General features: G+C 38.2%; 1 protein-coding gene across 1 annotated transcript in view; it reads right to left on the reverse strand.

Annotated features, from left to right (window-relative positions):
• LOC120515473 (dynein heavy chain 11, axonemal) overlaps positions 1-19,240 on the reverse strand; it is a 331,373-nt gene that overhangs the window by 161,226 nt on the left and 150,907 nt on the right. Inside the window, exons 37-40 of the mRNA XM_039736528.1 lie at positions 18,765-18,857; positions 14,580-14,774; positions 1,187-1,264; positions 424-556 (exon numbers count right to left, since the gene is read on the reverse strand). Coding sequence (XP_039592462.1) covers positions 424-556; positions 1,187-1,264; positions 14,580-14,774; positions 18,765-18,857 — 499 coding nt within the window. The remainder of the gene's footprint in view (positions 1-423; positions 557-1,186; positions 1,265-14,579; positions 14,775-18,764; positions 18,858-19,240) is intronic.

The following is a 19,240-nucleotide window of genomic DNA, read 5'->3' on the forward strand; positions in this document are numbered from 1 at the left end:
ATCAATGATGAAAGTGCACTGACCAGCTGCATCAGTGTCTGGTTTGGAAACTGCAGTGTCTCTGAAAGCAAGGTCCTTCATCTGAGAGTACATACAGCAGAAGAGATCATTGGGACCTCTCAACCCTTCATTAAAGATATCTTTATTAAGGGCTGCATCAGCAAAATCTACAGCATTTTAGAGGACCACTACAAACCTTCCCACGCACTCTTTGTTCCACTTCCAATTGGCAGAAGGTACCATCTATACCAGTTCTGCAACAGCTTCTACCCCTTGGCTGTTTGGACTCTGAGCTCTACCCAGTATCCCCCACCTCTAGATCTGCTCCTAATAGTTTTTAAGCAGCATCCTTATGGTGCAATGAATCATTGGGGATACTGAAATGACACACACACACACTGTATGTGTCATTTATATACTTGCCATCTTTCCACTCTCGTGTTGCTGGATGAATAAACCCAAAAAGTTCATCGGTAGTAACAGCTTTTGGATTAAGGTCATTCCAAACTGGCTTTCTTCTCAAATTAAAATATGTCTTGTTTAAAGTCTTCAAAATCTACCAAAAGGAACACAAGAAACATTCAGCAAGAAATATGATTGTATAAATCCATGTACTTTTTTCCTTTGAAAAGGTGAAATTGCCAGTTAAAACAGTAGAGTACAAAATTACAGTACATAACAATTTTTAATCTACTGCTGGGGCTAAATGCACCTTGGAGAATTCTGAGTTGTCTTATTTTGAAAGGTTTCATACAAAATGAATATTTAACATAAACGAGAAAAAATATGAAAAAACATTTTGGAGAAAGCATGATCAAGACATTTAAATATTATTATAGAAAATGGAAAAAACACAGAAATGTGAACAATAGCGTGGCCATAAGAGTTTTCACTTCTGTGCACATAATGACATTAAACAAAATAAACAAAATCTATTTCTTACTCTTCCACAAAATATCAAAGCGGGGAAAAAGGACGCACATATTAATCCAATGCAGATGAACACTCTAGTAATGTATCATTGCAAAATAAAATGGTTCATATTCCTTGTGTTCTATATTCCACACATTTAAAATCACTGGACAAGCAAAATATTTTTGTGATAGTAAAATGATGACTCTAATCATCTGGAAAAAAAATTTAAATGATCCTGCAATATGTTTTTACTGATTAATACACCTTTTACCTGGCTTTTTCCTGTTCCTGCACTTCCAACAACAAAAACTGAATGACGCACTGTTAGAAGTTCTTCCAGCTGGACAACCTATGAAAATAGCAAAATTGTTAAAAATGAACTTTTTAAGAAAACATTTTATTAGTGAATACAAAGCAACAACCCATTGCCACAAACTATACAATAATTTACTTACCATTATAAGTTGTTGCTGGTATTTAAATATTCTATAACTCTGTGACAGCCACCAGAAGCTTTCTATGCTGTGATGTGCTGGGCTGATAACATCACTTTAAGAGAAGCCCACTAAATCAAGAAGCTATCTATAAAGGCATTCTCAGTTACGCGACATTCTCAAACAATTAGAGGCAGTAGTGGAAAAGAGAGTGACGAGAAAACTGATAGCAGTTATGAACAATGCTGCACATCCTCTCTATGACACATTATCTTTAAGTACTTTGATACACATAGCCAGCTGAATTGCAAGAATTTTGACAAGTACATTTAAAGGCTGGTCCAGAATGAATAATGTTCACTTGAGCAATTATTTAAGTATTAAGGAACAGAATTCATAAGTTTTCTGCCCGTTTCTGTAGAGGAGCTCTTAAATTCACTGCTTAGAGAATAAAAATAAAACTGAGTGGCATTGCTGCACATTGTCTCTATGGCACACTAACATCAAGTATTTTTGTCTAAAGATAAATTCCACATACGCATGTCAAAAACACTACAGGGGCTCTTTATACCATTGGAAATATGACTTTATAATGCCTCACTATTAGTACATTGTTATCTTTACCCAAGTCAGAAGTTTTTCTTTTTCTGCTCATTCTTCTTTTTGGTAATTCTTCTGTGTTTTTGACAAGGGCATGGTTTCTTCAACTTTTTTTTTCCTAACATCCCAATCTTGCCCTTCTTAGTGTCTTCATGGCCCAGCACATGACGCCCATCAGATCAGACGCTAGTCCCCTCTAGGAGACTCGTCACAGACAGTCATCCCTGGTTTTCCTTTGGAAAATCACTGACGACAGTCATACCAGAGCAATGCCGATTGCTTAAACTGCCAGCAGTGACCTATTGTGAGACACTTCGCAAACCACATACAGCCCTTTCATTTTGAATATAATGGTGAGTTACCACTCTATGCAATCCAAAAGCCTGCAACCTGCAACTTAAGAAACTATGGGCTAGGGTATTTTAGTTGTTAGTTTTAATTCTTCTATATTTCTTAAGCTTCTATAAAAGCTAAATTGGCCCTTTGGTACAAAAAAGTAGTATTCCATCCATTGCATGTGGGTGTCTCACAAAAAAAAACTTACATCTCTCCCATAATTTGTTCCTACCTTGCAACTTAAACTCTCCTGTCATGGAAAAAGTGAAATAAGAAAAAGAATGGACAGATATTATTATGTGTGTGTGGTTATGTGTTTGTGTACTAGGGCTTCATGACATAATCAAAAATCACATTGTAATTATTTTAACACATATTGTAATTGGTATTTAAAGTGCAATATAAGAGTATTAAAATAACATTTGGCATTGCACCTTCAAGGTTAAAAACAAACTAATGATGGCAAGAATGGTATTTGCTAGTATTTATCAATTCAAAAAAGAATTTTCAAATAATACATAAAAAAACTGTAATTATTGAATGTTCAAGACCAAAGAAGTACAAAATTACTTTCTATGAAGTTATTTCCTAAATAACTTAAAATAAACACAAAAATGAATTGGTGTACTATTTTCTTGCACATCGCTACTCATCCCCTGAATGATTGCATCATATTTTAAAGAAACTCTTCTAAATTAATAAATACATGATATATAAAGTTAAAGTTCATAATAACAATCAGATGTTTACTATACAGTATATACACATCATCAACATCTGTGCTAGTCTTAAGGTAATAAATTATATATAGTTATTATGTTTACAGTGTCTGTTTGTAAAAAAGTACTGCCAACTTTTCTGGGCTTTTAGCGGGACACAAGGCGTGTTAAGACAGCATATTTAACAGGGATTCTGAAATTCAGCTGTACTCTGTGCCCTGCATTCCAAAATCAGCTCTGTACACCATTTGAAGGCAAATGTATAAATCAGAGTTGAGCCAACACCTCTACAAAGGAAATCTTTAGACAAAAAGGCATCAAAATGGATATTTATTTTAGGCTTATAACCACGAACTGAACCTGTCTGAATGTACTGGACAAAACAGCACACTTAAAAACAAACACTGGGTGTGTAACTGGAAGTGAACCTGATCAAAGCACCCAAGGTTACACTTTCCTTCTAAAACTACTTCCATTCATCTCTTCTAGCTGCCATCTTTCTAGAGGGATAGGAACACCAACAATCTATTCTCTTGTAGGTGGACATCCTAAACTAGCTCTAAGTTTCTTCTTTTTTATGTTTGTCTGTCCCGTCTTTTTAGCATACTGTCTTTTATGTCAAAAATATACAGTATGCTTTTATAATGCTTGTGTTTACCCATAAAATCATATTTTTCTGTTTCTTAAAGTGAATGTGCCTTAGTTACCTTGAAATAGGTCTAACAGTCAGAGACCTCATCCTACAAGAAAGGTAAGGAAAATAAAATGGGAGCCTAACCATATTATGTAATTTAAGCATACAGCTAGGAAGAGTGTAAATATTCACAATGCTATGGATACCATTTAATAAAACTAATATTGAGATTAATATCACATTCAAAGTACCAACCAAAAGATTATAATCTGCCTAACCTTTTCCAATCGGAAGATAAAAGTTATGGTGAATGCATTGGAATTTGGTTCACCAATTCATTTCCCCTGCTTTGACTATGTTAGATCCTTGTCTGTTGTTACAGCAGCCAAATGCTCCTCAAGCAGCCCTCTCCAGCCAATGCTTCTTTCAAGCTCAGGGCAATGTTTTGATCTGTATGATCCACTGGGAAATACAATGTTTGCAAGCAATGAGTTTTCATTTTAAAATCATCACGTATGCAGCGTACTGTTAATCTGATGTAAGGCTCAGATTCTGCTTGTTCTGTAGTATTTTAGTTTCACTATGTCAAATTCATTTTCACCTTTCCATTTTCTGTACAGTTTGGGGATGGCAGTTTGTGAGACAACATATCTGATCGAGTTTGTTGATTAATGTCTGAAATCCCTGTTTCCTGACAGCATACAAGTGCGTCATGTCTTTTGCTATGTGTGACAATGTCTGTGATTTTATGTCTCCTTGAAGTTTTCCCTCATTGTGTAACAACTGCAGACACACTGGTATTATTGTTTGCTTTGGCTCAGCCAGGCTTTCGGCTATGGCATTTTTACTTGCATTTACCTTTTTTACAACACATTCATTGCAGAGTTCTATGTTTTGTCTGTGATGCTGATTGCTGTCTCTGTGGTCAAATCCAAAGTGCTGCCAAATGATAAAAAGGGAACAGCTCATCGACTTTCACTCTCCCCTACTGTACTCATATAAATGACAAATTGATCAATTGATCTTTACTTGTCTCACGGGGGAAATTTGGCATATAATGTTGTCTCCAAAAACCAACACTCCACTAATCTACTTGTTCAAAACAAATGGCAATGGGACTGATATAAGACTCTTCTGACTGGTCAGTCTTACCATGAGTTCCACACGTGCACAGTTTATGTTCAGTGGACTAGAAGTAAAACACCCAACAAACGTGCACATCATTTGAATACATTACTGGTAATTAATCACACCCTTCTGCAGTTTAGTAATTGTACAGATGCAAAATGCATTTAGATTTTAATGCAATTAATTGTACAGTAATGATATATAAACATATATTTATATAACATAACATTTTTAAAACTACTTAACCCAATTAGAGGCAGCAATGCCCACTCAAAAACACATTTCACACTCAAAGGGATGTAATTTAGATTCATGTAAACTTCACACAGACAGTGAGCAATATATATCACTTCTAATGTAGTGCTAATAAACCTAGTAATGTAACCAGTAAGGTGGAAAATTTGAATTTTAAGGTGAGAGCTGCAGCTAGTGTAGTGGCCCCTAAAAAACTGTTAAGAAATCCCCCAGCACTACAGTACCTTGAAAGACTCATAAAACATCTGAACTTAAGGACAAATGCAACAGAACCGGCTGTAGACAAATATATATATACACAAATATTGAGGCACATTTGTGTATATATAACAAAGCAGTCCAACTCTAAAATTATAAAAGATAATCCTGAAAATCCAATAGTTTTATTCACCACTATTGATCAACTAAATCCAGCTCAATCCATGGAATCCCTACTGGACACTTCTAGCAAAACTTGTAAGGTCAGATGAATCAGTATTCTGGATCGTTCTTGGAAGAAATGGATGCCCTGTGCTCTCGATCAAAGACGAAATGCGCCATCCAGAATTATCAGCAACAAGTCCAAAAGCCAGAGTCTGTCATGGTAGGGGGTTGTGTTAGTGCCCTTGGCAAAGGTAATTTATACTTCTGTGATGGCAGCATTAATGCAGAAAAGTACACTGACATATTTACAGCCATATATGCTGCTTTCAAGACAACATCTTTTACAGGGATGTCTATGCATTTTTCAGCAAGACAATGCAAAACCACATTCTGCACACATTACAAAGACATGGCTGTAAAAGGAGAGGGTACAGGACTGAACTGACCTGTCCCCAGAAGAAAATGTGTGCAGAATTTTGAAACGAAAAATGCAACAACAATGACCCCATTCTGTTCCACACCTTAAAATGCGTTTGCAGGAGAAATGGGTCAAAATAACACCTAAAACTCTTCATCGTTTGGAATACTCAGTGCCAAAACATATTTTAAGTGTTGTGAAAAGTGTTGCGCATGGGAGGCAGCTAAAGGACTCAAAAGAAGGTAATTCCCGGTCAGATAAGGGGGTGGCAGAATGCACTAATCCTTTCTTTTATCTCCACATAGACCAAATGCAGGAAATAAAGCCTGGCTCCCATGATGTCACTTCCGGTTCCACCCCAGAAGACATCACTTCCAGTTGTGCCCCAGAAGACATCAATTCCTAATAATGTAATTTACACATCCCAAATATTCACAGCCCAATGACCTCATTTCCAATTCTGGTCCTAAGATCCCTCCTCTTCCTGTTCTGCAACTATATATCTGCCATGTTTCCTAACCTGTTCAGTTTTGTTTTGGACTCTTGTCTGTAAAGACCATTTTAACAAATGTTTTGCATCTGCAGCCAAATTTCAATTATACAGGTGGCTTCCCTAAACCTTTTTGTTTACCACAATGTATATTAATAAATTAAATAAAGTTGACCAGACAAAACATTAAATATCTTGGGTTCATACTGTTTGCAGTGAAATAAAGGTCAAAGTAATTTTAAGTTATCCATGCATTTATTTTTTATTTGCATTTTTGATACCGTCCCATCTTTTTATGGTTAGGGGTTTCAGATGTAACATACATCCCTGCAAAGTTAGTCCTATCCACACGTGCTATTTTTAGAAAATTAAATTCCTTTCACTACAATTAGTTTTGTGAACTCCATAGAATAGCTTCTCAACTAAAACCTTCTACTTGATTCCTTGATCCAGTCCAAACAGGCTTTATCAAAAAGTCTCTGATGTGCTAATTGATAGGGTACTTGACATAGTTAACTTATCATTAGATACTGAGGCCTTCTCAGATTAGTTAAGAAAAATAATCTAGACACCTCTGTCTTTGACAACTTTAGACTTATCTCTAACCTCATTTTTTAAGCAAAATTACAGAAAAAGTTTTTCAGCAGTTCATGACTGCATGAACAAAAATTCTATTCTTGATAATTTCAGTCAGGTTTTAGAACACATCATAGTTCAAAAATTGATCGGGTTAAATTAGTAAATGACTTGCAGGTTAATGTGGACACAGGCCACATATCTGTTCTTGTTCTCCTAGACCTGAGTGCAGCATTTGACACCATAGACCACACTATTCTTATAAATCACCTGAGACAATGGGTATGTGTCTTGGGCACTCTCTTAAATTGGCTTCAATCTTATTTAACAGGTAGAAAATTCTTTGTTAGTTGTAGTGACTGTAGTTCAGAGGTCCATTATATTATATACAGTGTACCACAAAAATGTATTCAGGGCCCGCTGCTTTTTTCAATCTACATGCTCCCATTAGGCCAGATTATGTTAAAACTGAATGGTGAACTACCACAGTTAGGCAGATGACATGCAGCTTTACTTACATATAGCACCAGATGACCCTGACAATCTGGGCTCTGTGATTCAATGTCTTATTTGTATTGGATGAGTAGTAATGAATGAGTAGTCTCAAGCTAAATAAGGAAAAAACTGAAATCTTAATGTGTGATGCCCCGCTTGGCTGCAGCTGCCACAACCCTCTTGAACCTGGGTTTGTCAATAGTCATGACTGAGGGTGAGAGAGAACACAGATGTGAGGCTTACATGTTCACAAAGAGTAACAGTTTATTTAAGTCATAGAATTTTAAAGTTCTTCCACAGAGTGGAAATCAGTGCAAACAAGGATCAATAAGTACATAAACTGTTCAATGCATAATCCATAAAAACATGTCAGAACTATAAAATATCCAGGGGTGTTTAAAATTCTGAAGCCAATAAATACCAATAAAAGAAGTCTTCTAATAAACAAATTAAAACCAAACCAAACAGGGAGGTAAAATCCACATGCAGTCCTTCTGTCTTCCTATTCCCAAACCCTTTCAGGACCACAGGAGTCCACCAGACACAGACACAGTCCACCTGAACTGCAGCTGCATCCAGCCCTGAACAGCAGTCTTATCATGGAGCTGCCATTTCAGTCATTACCTGCGGCTCTCCAGGGACCCCCCCGCCAACCTTACATCTGCTCCCAGAGACTTCCTCACTCTCTCCCTGGCTCTGTTGTTCTAGCTCAGCAGCCAATGAAAGTTTGGCCACATCCCTTCCTCCAGCCCACTATCAAGCTCTCAGCAGATTTGGTCAGCAATCCTGTGTGGCACCAACTCACCCTCAACTGTCTACCTTCCATCCTGAAACAGTAATCACTCTTAGTTTTACTCTGTCTACACTTTTTCCTTTTTTTTTTTTTTCAATGGTCAACCTCCTATACACTAACCCCACTCCACTTTTAAATGCACACAACTAGTCCATACATAATTGCTGTGCTGTTTCCATGGTGGAAAACACTAATCGCCAATGTCACCGGCAAGTGTGCACCCCACATGCAACCTGCGAAGCCCCAGATTGTGCAGCTGCCACTTGCAAAAATGGAAATAGTGATGGTAACAAGCCATTGTGCCTGAATGACTCTCAACCTGTGGCACTGACCTTGGTAGTCATGAAGGTTTTTTGAGAGGCTCTTTAAAGTCTTAATTAAAACTCCACAGACCCACTCCAGTTCACCAAATGCCTGAAAAGATTAACAGAGGATGCCACCTCTTATTAATTTAAATCTCATCTCTTTTAACTTAAATTTAATTTACTTTAAATGATCTATTTGTTAACTTATTGCACATGGGCCGATTCTGGGCACATTTCATTACATGCTGTACTTATATAACTGTGTATTTGACAAATAAAGAATCTTGAACTTTCCTTAAAAATAAATTTGACTCCTATCATTAAAAGTCAAGGTCAAAGTAAAAACTGTAGGTGTAATCATGGACTCTGACCTAAACCTTAAATCGCACCTTAACCATAATAGGTAATGTACAGTAGAGTAGGTAATGTTCACTGTAATCCACTCCTAACAGAGCTAACTTAAGAAAAACATCAATCTGTGGCAGTTATTTCAGAATGTAGCAGCAAGAATCTTAACTATAAACAGAGCACATCTCATCGGTTTTATCATCTTACATCGCTTACCCATGTCCTTTAGAATTCACTTTAAAATACTAATGGTGTTAAAAAGCTTTAAAATAATCTGGCTCCTTTCTATATTTTGGAATGACTCTCCTACACTCCAAGTCATAACCTTAGATCTTCTTATAGTGGTTTGAATATTACTCTAAGAGCTAAGCATAAAAGAAGTGGTGAGGCTGACTTCCACAATCAGGTAGACAAACTCTTAAAGCCTTTAAGGATGTTTACCTTCACATTATCTTTTAGAGCGCCTTGAAAAAAACCTACACAAAGTACTGGCTTTACTGCAGACCTTAAAACAAGCTAGTGTGCACATTACCCAAAAGGGATACTGCTTTGAGGCAGGCAAAGTATTTGAGATATGTGGTGGAACAAGGAACAGGTTAAGCCTCAGATATCCAAACTAGCCTTTATACAAAATTGGTCCCTGCCTAACATAAGACTTTTTTTAGGACAGGCACGGCTCTACCGAAAGTTTGTTCCCTACATTTCCAAACAAAATTTGCTTTTAACTGAACTAAGTCAGAAAAGGAAACATAATGCAGTGCAATGGACTCCTTCTGCAGAAAAGGCATTTTGTGACCTTAAAGCTGCCTTAAAGTCTTAATTTGTTTTCTCTCCTATTTTCTTATGTCAGAGAGGCGAGATTGCGTTGGTTTGGACATGTGTAGAGGAGAGATGCTGGGTATATTGGGAGAAGGATGCTAAGGATAGAGCTGCCAGGGAACTGGAAAAGAGGAAGGCCTAAGCAAAGGTTTATGGATGTGGTGAGAGAAGACACGCATGTGATGGGTGTAACAGAACAATATGCAGAGGACAGAAAGATATGGAAGAAGATGATCTGCTGTGGCAACCCCTAACCGTAACAGCCAAAAAAAGAAGTAGAAGATTTGCTCCTATAAATGACAGTTAACTACAGTTATGTATTTAACTACTGTATATGGAACTGTATTTCTCAAGGTATTTGGTTTTTATATTAGTTAGAGGCCATCTTATCCAAGAAGCCAAGAAAATCAGTTTTCCTGGTGGATATGGTCTTGTCATAAAATATCCCTATAAATAATGTATTTGTATAAAGTAGACAGATGATGCTCTAATTACCTTTTGATTAATAAAACTATTTACTTGCTCTGGATGACCTGGGTAAAGCAGAATGGACTTTTATAACCTAAAATTCTAATTAAATAAATACTATCCCAAACAGGACAATGTGCATGTATTAAAATTCTTTAAGAGGAAGAATTTAAGGCATTTGAAAGATAAAACATTTGATAAACCTAATACTACATCTGCCTATAGTAATAAACCCACACATTCAGTTAAATATCCAGGGCAAAATTTCCACTAGGTCTTAATTCCACTTGGTTTTAGTTTGTATGTGATAGTGAACTATTGCTTTCTGATGTTTAAGATACAATATGATTAAAAGCAAATTCCACTTGGGGAATAGAAAGACCTGCTCAGAAATGAAGTTGCCTAAATATGAACAATTAAGTAAAGCAGTGGGAGTCACTCAAAACTAATAATTCATTACCACATCAAGATTAACTGAAGTCTGAAGCACTGTGTCCTTAAAAAGGCCTTTTCATTAAAAATAACACAATCATATGACAGATAATATGATGCTTAGCTGTCTAGTATTGGTTAACATCAGAACATGAAACAAACAGTAAGCGTATTTACATATGCTTTAATAATGTGGTTAATCACAGAAACCTGGTTTCTAAAATGCCATGTAAACCCTTATTCTGGTGAGAGGTTATTGGTCTTTGAGAAACATGGCTAACAGATGTAGATTTCTCCACAAGCATTATTGTTATGTGGTCATGTAAACCCTTAACCAGTTCACATTTAAGGATTTTGTAGTCTGCTGCTGTCCTTTGCACGCTTTTCGCATGCTTAGTTTTACAGACGCTTTCAAGAGCCACAAGTAGAAGTGTCCACAAGACAAATCAACTAAGACAAATATTCAGGTGATTGCATTCCTTGTCCTGTTTAAAATAATCTGTCGAAATATTTCAGAAATCACTATACAGGTAGTCCCCAAGTTATAGACATCCGACATGCGACTTACAAATGGGACCGCAGCTGCTCCTTCATCTGTCTGGGGGACGGGACACAGGCTCCTCAGTAACTGCCGCTCCGTCATCTTCGGCCTGGGGACGCTGCAAGCGGTGGCTGGAGGGGGCGATTTAGCTGCTCATGCAGTGTAGTTTTCCTCAAGCGGCTCCGGTTAATGAATGGGGCGGTGGAAGCCGCACCCAATTCATTCTCAGTGGGAAGCTGGGTGCGCGGCAATCGGTGACCCGGGATCCATAGTCACTGGGGCCACAGCTACCGCTCGTGTGCAGGATGGAGGCTTGAAGAGGCAGCTGGTGATGCTGCAAGTGGTGACCCAGTTGTGGCTAAACAGAGGCCATTGAGGGTGAATGGGGCGGAGGGGGCAGCATTGTGTAGTGTGCCTCAGGTTGCTGGCTGTTGATTGGGGGCAGTGGTGGGCGATTCACTACCCGCCTTTGGCCGCACCCTGTTCATTCTTGGTGGGCAGATGCTGCAGGCAGCATATTGTATGCAAGTGGAGGTGACTGTGTGGTGGGCGAATGGTGAATCACCCCTCGCCCCCCCCATTCATTCTCAATAGCAAGCCTGCTTGTACTGTAACATACATTGCAGGAAGTTGTCTCTCATCACTACACCAGACGTGCTAACGAGGGGTGCCTTCCTGCTGTGTATTTATACTGATAAGCTGAACATACAGTGCCCAATTTCTGGAGAAGTGTTGAGGGTAACATATTAAAAGTAACACATGTTATGTAGTCCATTTACTTTTTACAAAGGAACATGTAACACAATATTTATTTTATTGAAGGAAAAATACCTAAGTTATTATTATCCAAGTGGTACTGGGATTAAGTTAAGAAAGCACATGTACCGGTAAGCTGCTCTTTTGCAAAGTTTACAGTGGTGCTTGAAAGTTTGTGAACCCTTTAGAATTTTCTATATTTCTGCATAAATATGACCTAAAACATCATCAGATTTTCACTCAAGTCCTAAAAGTAGATAAAGAGAAACCAGTTAAACAAATGAGACAAAAATATTATACTTGGTCATTTATTTATTGAGGAAAATGATCAAATATTACATATTTGTGAGTGGCAAAAGTATGTGAACCTCTAGGATTAACAGTTAGTTTGAAGGTGAAATTACAGTCAGGTGTTTTCAATCAATGGGATGACAATCAGGTGTGAGTGGGCACCCTATGTTATCTAAAGAACAGGGATCTATCAAAGTCTGCTCTTCACAACATATTTGTGGAAGTGTATCATGGCATGAACAAAGGAGATTTCTGAGGACCTCAGAAAAAGAGTTGTTGATGCTCATCAGGCTGGAAAAGGTTACAAAACCATCTCTAAAGAGTTTGGACTCCACCAATCTACAGTCAGACAGATTGTGTACAAATGGAGGAAATTCAAGACCATTGTTACCCTCCCCAGGAGTGGTCGACCAACAAAGATCACTCCAAGAGCAAGGCTTGTAATAGTCGGCGAGGTCACAAAGGACCCCAGGGTAACTTCTAAGCAACTGAAGGCCTCTCTCACATTGGCTAATGTTCATGTTCATGAGTGTACCATCAAGAAAACACTGAACAACAATGGTGTGCATGGCAGGGTTGCAAGGAGAAGCCCACTGCTCTCCAAAAAAAACATTGCTGCTCATCTGCAGTTTGCTAAAGATCACGTGGACAAACCAGAAGGCTATTTGAAAAATGTTTTGAGGACGGATGAGACCAAAATAGAACTTTTTGGTTTAAATGAAAAGCGTTATGTTTGGAGAAAGGAAAACACTGCATTCCAGCATAAGAACCTTATCCCATCTGTGAAACATGGTGGTGGAAGTATCATGGTTTGGGCCTGTTTTGCTGCATCTGGGCCAGGACGGCTTGCCTTCACTAATGGAACAATGAATTCTGAATTATATCAGAGAATTCTAAAGGAAAATGTCAGGACATGTGTCCATGAACTGAATCTCAAAAGAAGATGGGTCATGTAGCAAGACAATGACCCTAAGCACACAAGTTGTTCTACCAAAGAATGGTTAAAGAATAAAGTTAATGTTTTGGAATGACCAAGTCAAAGTCCTGACCTTAATCCAATCGAAATGTTGTGGAAGGACCTGAAGCGAGCAGTTAATGTGAGGAAACCCACAACATCCCAGAGTTGAAGCTGTTCTGTACGGTGGAATGGGCTAAAATTCCTTCAAGCCGGTGTGCAGGAATGATCAAAAGTTACCGGAAACGTTTAGTTGCAATTATTGCTGCAAAGGGGGGTCACACCAGATACTGAAAGCAAAGGTTCACATACTTTTGCCACTCACAAATATGTAATATTCGATCATTTTCCTTAATAAATAAATGACCAAGTATAATATTTTTGTCTCATTTGTTTAACTGGTTTCTCTTTATCTACTTTTAGGACTTGAGTGAAAATCTGATGATGCTTTAGGTCATATTTATGCAGAAATATAGAAAATTCTAAAGGGTTCACAAACTTTCAAGCACCACTGTAATTGTATAACCAAGCAGAAAAGAGTATGCTGCATGAGATGTTGTAACAGAAACATATTAATAAAGTGTCAGTTTAGTTTTAATTCAGCTATTTCCTACAGAAATGTTAAAACAGAATGACAGGATGATGCAGTGGCCAATGTTCATATCAAGAAACATCAGTGGCTTGGGTCAGAAAGGGATGTAAAACGGAAATGGATGTTATTTACTTCACCGCAATGAAGGACTAAACCTATGTATTAAATACAAGAAAATTACCACAGACTTAATGCTTGCTTTCAGATTGAAGCTGGCCAATAAAAATGTTTAACTCTGTTTTATGCAGCTTAATGAGGTTAGAGCGTCTGGGAAAGGGAGAACTCCAGAAGTATATCTGCCCATGTAAAGCAACTAGGTTTGTGCCTTAACTGAGTTACTCACCTTATCCCTGTTTTGTGTGTTTAAGTAAATGCACTAAATGAAATAATACTTGCTGCATAGAGTACGTATAAAATGGCAACTTTTATTTGTTACTTCATACATTTTCCATAATTTCAAGAGCAGGTTTATTCTGCAAGAGATGTAGAAAGCTATAAACATTTATTAACAATTGTCAGTAAAGTTTATAGTCTCTTCCGGTTAGTTCTAGATCACATCTCCTTGATAATATCTGTTCAGTCTGTTAATCTCTGTTAAAGAAACTTTTTGTGACCTGACCTAATCAAAACCAATGTTAATTTCAAATGATGAGAAGATATAGCTTGGCATCAGTTTATTCATTAGCTTGAAGTTAAAAGACTGCTGAGCATCACTTGCCATTGCATAATGCTATAATGCAATAATAATTAAAGTATGTTCTAAAATATCATCAGTAATACTGGTATTTAGTATATATTTGTAAGTGATTCAGCCTCAATCCAACATAACAACAAATAAAACCTTTTAGAATAAAAACATTAAAAAAAAAACAATGAATAAAACTGAAACTATGGAAATTGGTTTAAGTTTTCTTACTTTCAGAATGAAGTTCTCTTCAGGTTGTAGGCGGAGATCAAGGATGGCTTGTCTCACCATTTGTTCTAATTCCATGTTTCTCTTTCTTGGAACATCCAAAGCAGGAAAAAGATCTCCAATCAGGCCCATAAATATTGGCACATCATCACTTATTATTTTGGGCAGGTTAAAATCTCTCAGTGCCCGCATTAATACCTAAATATCATAGGAGGATAAGTGATCAATTCAACCTCTTAATAAATGTGCTAAAAGTCATGAATGATAAGTTACATGTGCTGTTTGCAATTTTAAAAATTTGGTTTTAGTTAAACAATAAAGTAAGCAATTGTTTAATTTAGTAAACACTTTGAAACTCTCAGTGTTACTAATCAACCACTAACGAATACATTACACATTCAGGGTGGTCCAGTGATATAGCTATTATGATTGCTACCTCACTGATGCACTGTATCTGATTTGAATTACATGGCCAGTTGCTGTCTCTGTGACTTTATAAGTTTTTCTTGGCACTCCAATGTTCTTCTCAAATCTTAAAAGACAAGTTAAACAGAAATGCTAAACTGGCAGCATGTGGGTGTGTGAGCAGGTGTTGCATTGGACTCGTACCCCTTTTTCTGTTAATGCACCTGATGTTGCTGGAAAAGGCTTTAGGTCTTATAATCTCTAAGGGGATGAAACAGAATAGAGGGCATATGTTTATAATATCTTATCATCAGGATACTTTTGAAAAGCATGCATTAAATATAATAACATCAGAAAACCTTCCCAAAATATTTTACAAAAACCTGTGTATCGTGGAACTTACTAGAAGCAAAAAACAAGGTATTTATGACAATACTTTAATAACAAATCTCAGTCATGTTTTAATAATAAAAGGAGATCACTAGCAGAAATAATCAATAGATTAAAGTGTCAGTCTTTATTGAAACATTATCACACTGTTTTATATAAAAATTATAAATAAAAGGCCGGCACTCTTATTTACTCTCATGGTAACTTCACTTTGCAATGAAGCTCTCTATAGAATGTATAGTTTTCTTTATAAGGTGCAAAAATTGGACTTTCTTTGCTCCACTAGGATTGTATGATGTTGCAGATGTCATACATCAAGCCATATATTAGCTACACCTGATACTTACTTCATAGTAGTGTGAATGGCTTTAAAAAAATATATCAACAACTCCTAACTACTGGTTAGGGGAATGCTTTTGCTATAACACTTAAAGCTTTAATAAAAGTCTGTTTATTTATTAATAGTTATTATTTTATCCTAACTTGACCTTAGGGCTTTTGACTGTAAGAAAATATAAGAGATACAGAGGTATCACAAAAAACACAGGGACCACATTTTTCTTGATATAGAAAGTATTGTATCCTGACATTCATTCAGACTTTGGGTCAAGTGCTGGGACACAGCGGGATTAATCACCACTGGAATGTATCACCTGCAAACACTGCAGTTCGTAAAGTAAAAGCAATGATTGTACCGCAAGTTGCATTAAACATAGGGAGACAATCATCCCTAGAAGGAAGTAAATCAATAAATAAAAATATGGTATGCATATGGCAATTTTGTTTCTTTCAATCTTATACTTATAAACAATATTTTATGTAAATTAAGGTTAAAGTTAACTGGTCAGGTCAGGTTGGGGAGCATGCACTGGTACAGTACATTGCTGCACTCACCACATGAAGAAACAGCTCAGGATCCTGGTAGGCAACCCCCCAGAGAGCCATGTGGTCCAGCCCCACCCCCTGAAAATGACCATCAATCTGCCGCAGCCAGGTGTGAGTGTCTTCTTGGCATTGTTCAGCTGCTCAGGTCCTCAACAATGAGGATTCTGTGAGCCGGATCAACCTCAGGGAATTGTGCCACAGGTCCGTAGTACCATAACTGACGATCCCTCAAAATGCAGGTAATATGCCTAATGTGGGACTCCGTAATGTGGGAGTCCAGTATTTGTCTCAGATCACTGTATAATGTCCATGTCTTGCAACCATATAGCAAAACAAAAACATACTAGGACTCTAGAGACTTGGACCTTCATTCTTTTGCAAAGATATCAGGAGTGCCACACACCCCTATCCAGAGACCACATGATCCTCCTATGTTCTCCCAATCCATCTACTGACTTTATAGGAAGAGTCACCAAAGACATGAATGTCACTGCTGAGGTAAGTAAACCTCTCGGCAAGGTCGAGATTCTCTCCGCAGACAGACACACTGCTGATGGCTCTGCCCTAGAGGTCATTAAAGGTCTGGATCCTGGTTTTTAGCCGGGACACTCACAAACCCAAGCACTCAGACTCCTAGCTAAGTCTCTCAAGAGCCTCAATCAGAGCCTCCATTGACTCCACAAAGATCACAGCATCGCTAGCAAAGTCAAGATCAGTAAATCTTTCTTCACCAACAGATGCCCCACAGCCACTGGAACCCACGACCAAGCAAGTATTGAAAAGAGTAGGAGCAAGAACACACCCCTAACAAACCACAGAATAAACTGGAAAAAATGTAGAGGTTCTGCCTTCACTCTTCAGAGCACTCGCAGTACCAGTATACACGCCGGCCAGGATATCCAGTAACTTTGGGGTGATTCTGTGGAGTCTCCAGATGCCAGATGGGTAGCTTGATCAACTAAATCAAACGCTTTATGAAAATCGACAAAGGATGCAAATAAACTCTACCGATATTCACATTTGCACTCCATGAGAACCCTCAGTGCCAGGATGCGGTTGATGGTAGACTTCTTAGGTGTAAAATCAGACTGCTCTGGTCACTGATAGGTAAACAAATGATCATGGATCCTATTGAGGATGACCCTAGTAAGCACATTAAACGGCAACAAGAGCAGTGTTATCCCCCTATTGTAGCCACAATTCAGGCAATCGTCTTTCCCTTTCCAGACAGAGACGGCAAGTCACATTTTCTAGTCAGTTGGGATGACACCCATCTCCCAAATGGAAGCAAAAATTCTTTGCAATGCCAGGAGGACAGCCTTACCAACAGCCTGTGGAAGTTCACCCCGGACACCACAGATCCCTGCAGCCTTCCCTACATTCAGCTGGTTCACCACCTGTGCAATCTCAGTGAGATTGGGTGCTTCACAGCACACTGAAGGATCAGCCTCAAGAACCAGAGATGTCCAAAATCCTAGCCAGAGGATCAGCTTTAAACAGCTGCTCAAAGAAGCCAACCCAGCAGGTCACAATTGCAGAGTTATCCGTAAGAACTGTTCCATCACCCACCCTGACTGTGACTCTCAGAGGAACAGATGAGATGTGTGCAATGTTTCAGTTCCTCTGTAAGCAGGAAGTGGGTCACTAGACCACAGATGGTGTTCACAGATTGCTCTAACAAAGGCCTCCTTATCTATCCTCAGAGCCCTCACATCCATCATTCTCAGTTCTCGGGTAACAAACAGTGCGTTGTAACTCTTCTCGATGATATCCAGGGTTGCCTGCGAGATGAAACACTTCCTTCAGGGAACACCGCCAACACCAATACAACCCTCAGCAACCTTCAGAGTCTTGTCATGGAAGGTCTCCCACTGGATTAGCAGTCGCACCCAAATCTGTAAGGTCCTCACACAAACTGTGTGCAAACTCATTAGAAACAGTCTGATCTTGGAGTCTGGCCAGGTCCTAGTAGGTGGTAGTGTACTGGACTTAAGCTGGATCTTCAGAGTATCAACAACAATTCTGTGGTCAGAATTCACCAACTGGGCACTTCTGTAGACACTGCAGTTCTGTAGGAGCCTCCAGCATCTACCCACATGGATGAGATTGATCTCCTTCATCACATCACCAGTATATGAGTACCAAGTCCAACAATGTGGCTTAGGGAATTGAAACCAGGATCCAGCGATCTGCAGCCCCTGACTTTTACAAAGTCAAGGAAGATACAGCCACATTCACCACGGTTGCCAGACCCATGGAGACTGACACAATCCTTATAGCTAACCCTCTTGGTGCCAGTGACTGCATTGAAGTCCCCCATGACCAGAGGAGTGTCACCTAGTCAACCATCAACCAATGAGCGAAGCTGCAAATAAAATTTAATTGGCTGCTTAAATATTTAATCAAGTTTAATAATTCCATTGACAGCCTAGCTAATATAAATTAAAAACACATCACTTTTTTCATTATGCTTGGATCATAGTACCCAGAAAATAAAAAATGTCCTACCTGGTCCTCTGGTCTGCCTTTATCTCCTCTTTTCAGTGAGCCTGCAACAACTAGCACAGACTTTACTGCTCGGAGACCCCAGTCATAATGATCCTATAACCAAACACTAATAATTTTTATTTTCAAGCCCATTTCTGACCTTGTCATTTAAAATTGTAACATTAAAAAGTTATTATCCATCTATCATCCAACCTGCTATATCCTAAATACAGTGTCACGGGGGTCTGTTGGAGCTAATCCCAGCCAACACAGGGCGCAAGGCAGGAAACAAACCCTGGGCAGGGCGCCAGCCCACGGCAGAAAACTTATTATAACAACTTTATTTTTATTAATTAGTCAGATTTGCATCATTTAAATAAATGATAATGGAAACTTTTACCACAAACACAAAGAATCAATTCAAAGCCAAAAACTTGAGTAATGAAGAATTACAGAAATTTTATACCTGAATATTTACATTATTAGCTAAAAAGGCA

Source organism: Polypterus senegalus, chromosome 15, assembly GCF_016835505.1.
Source record: "Polypterus senegalus isolate Bchr_013 chromosome 15, ASM1683550v1, whole genome shotgun sequence".
Lineage (NCBI taxonomy): Eukaryota > Metazoa > Chordata > Cladistia > Polypteriformes > Polypteridae > Polypterus > Polypterus senegalus.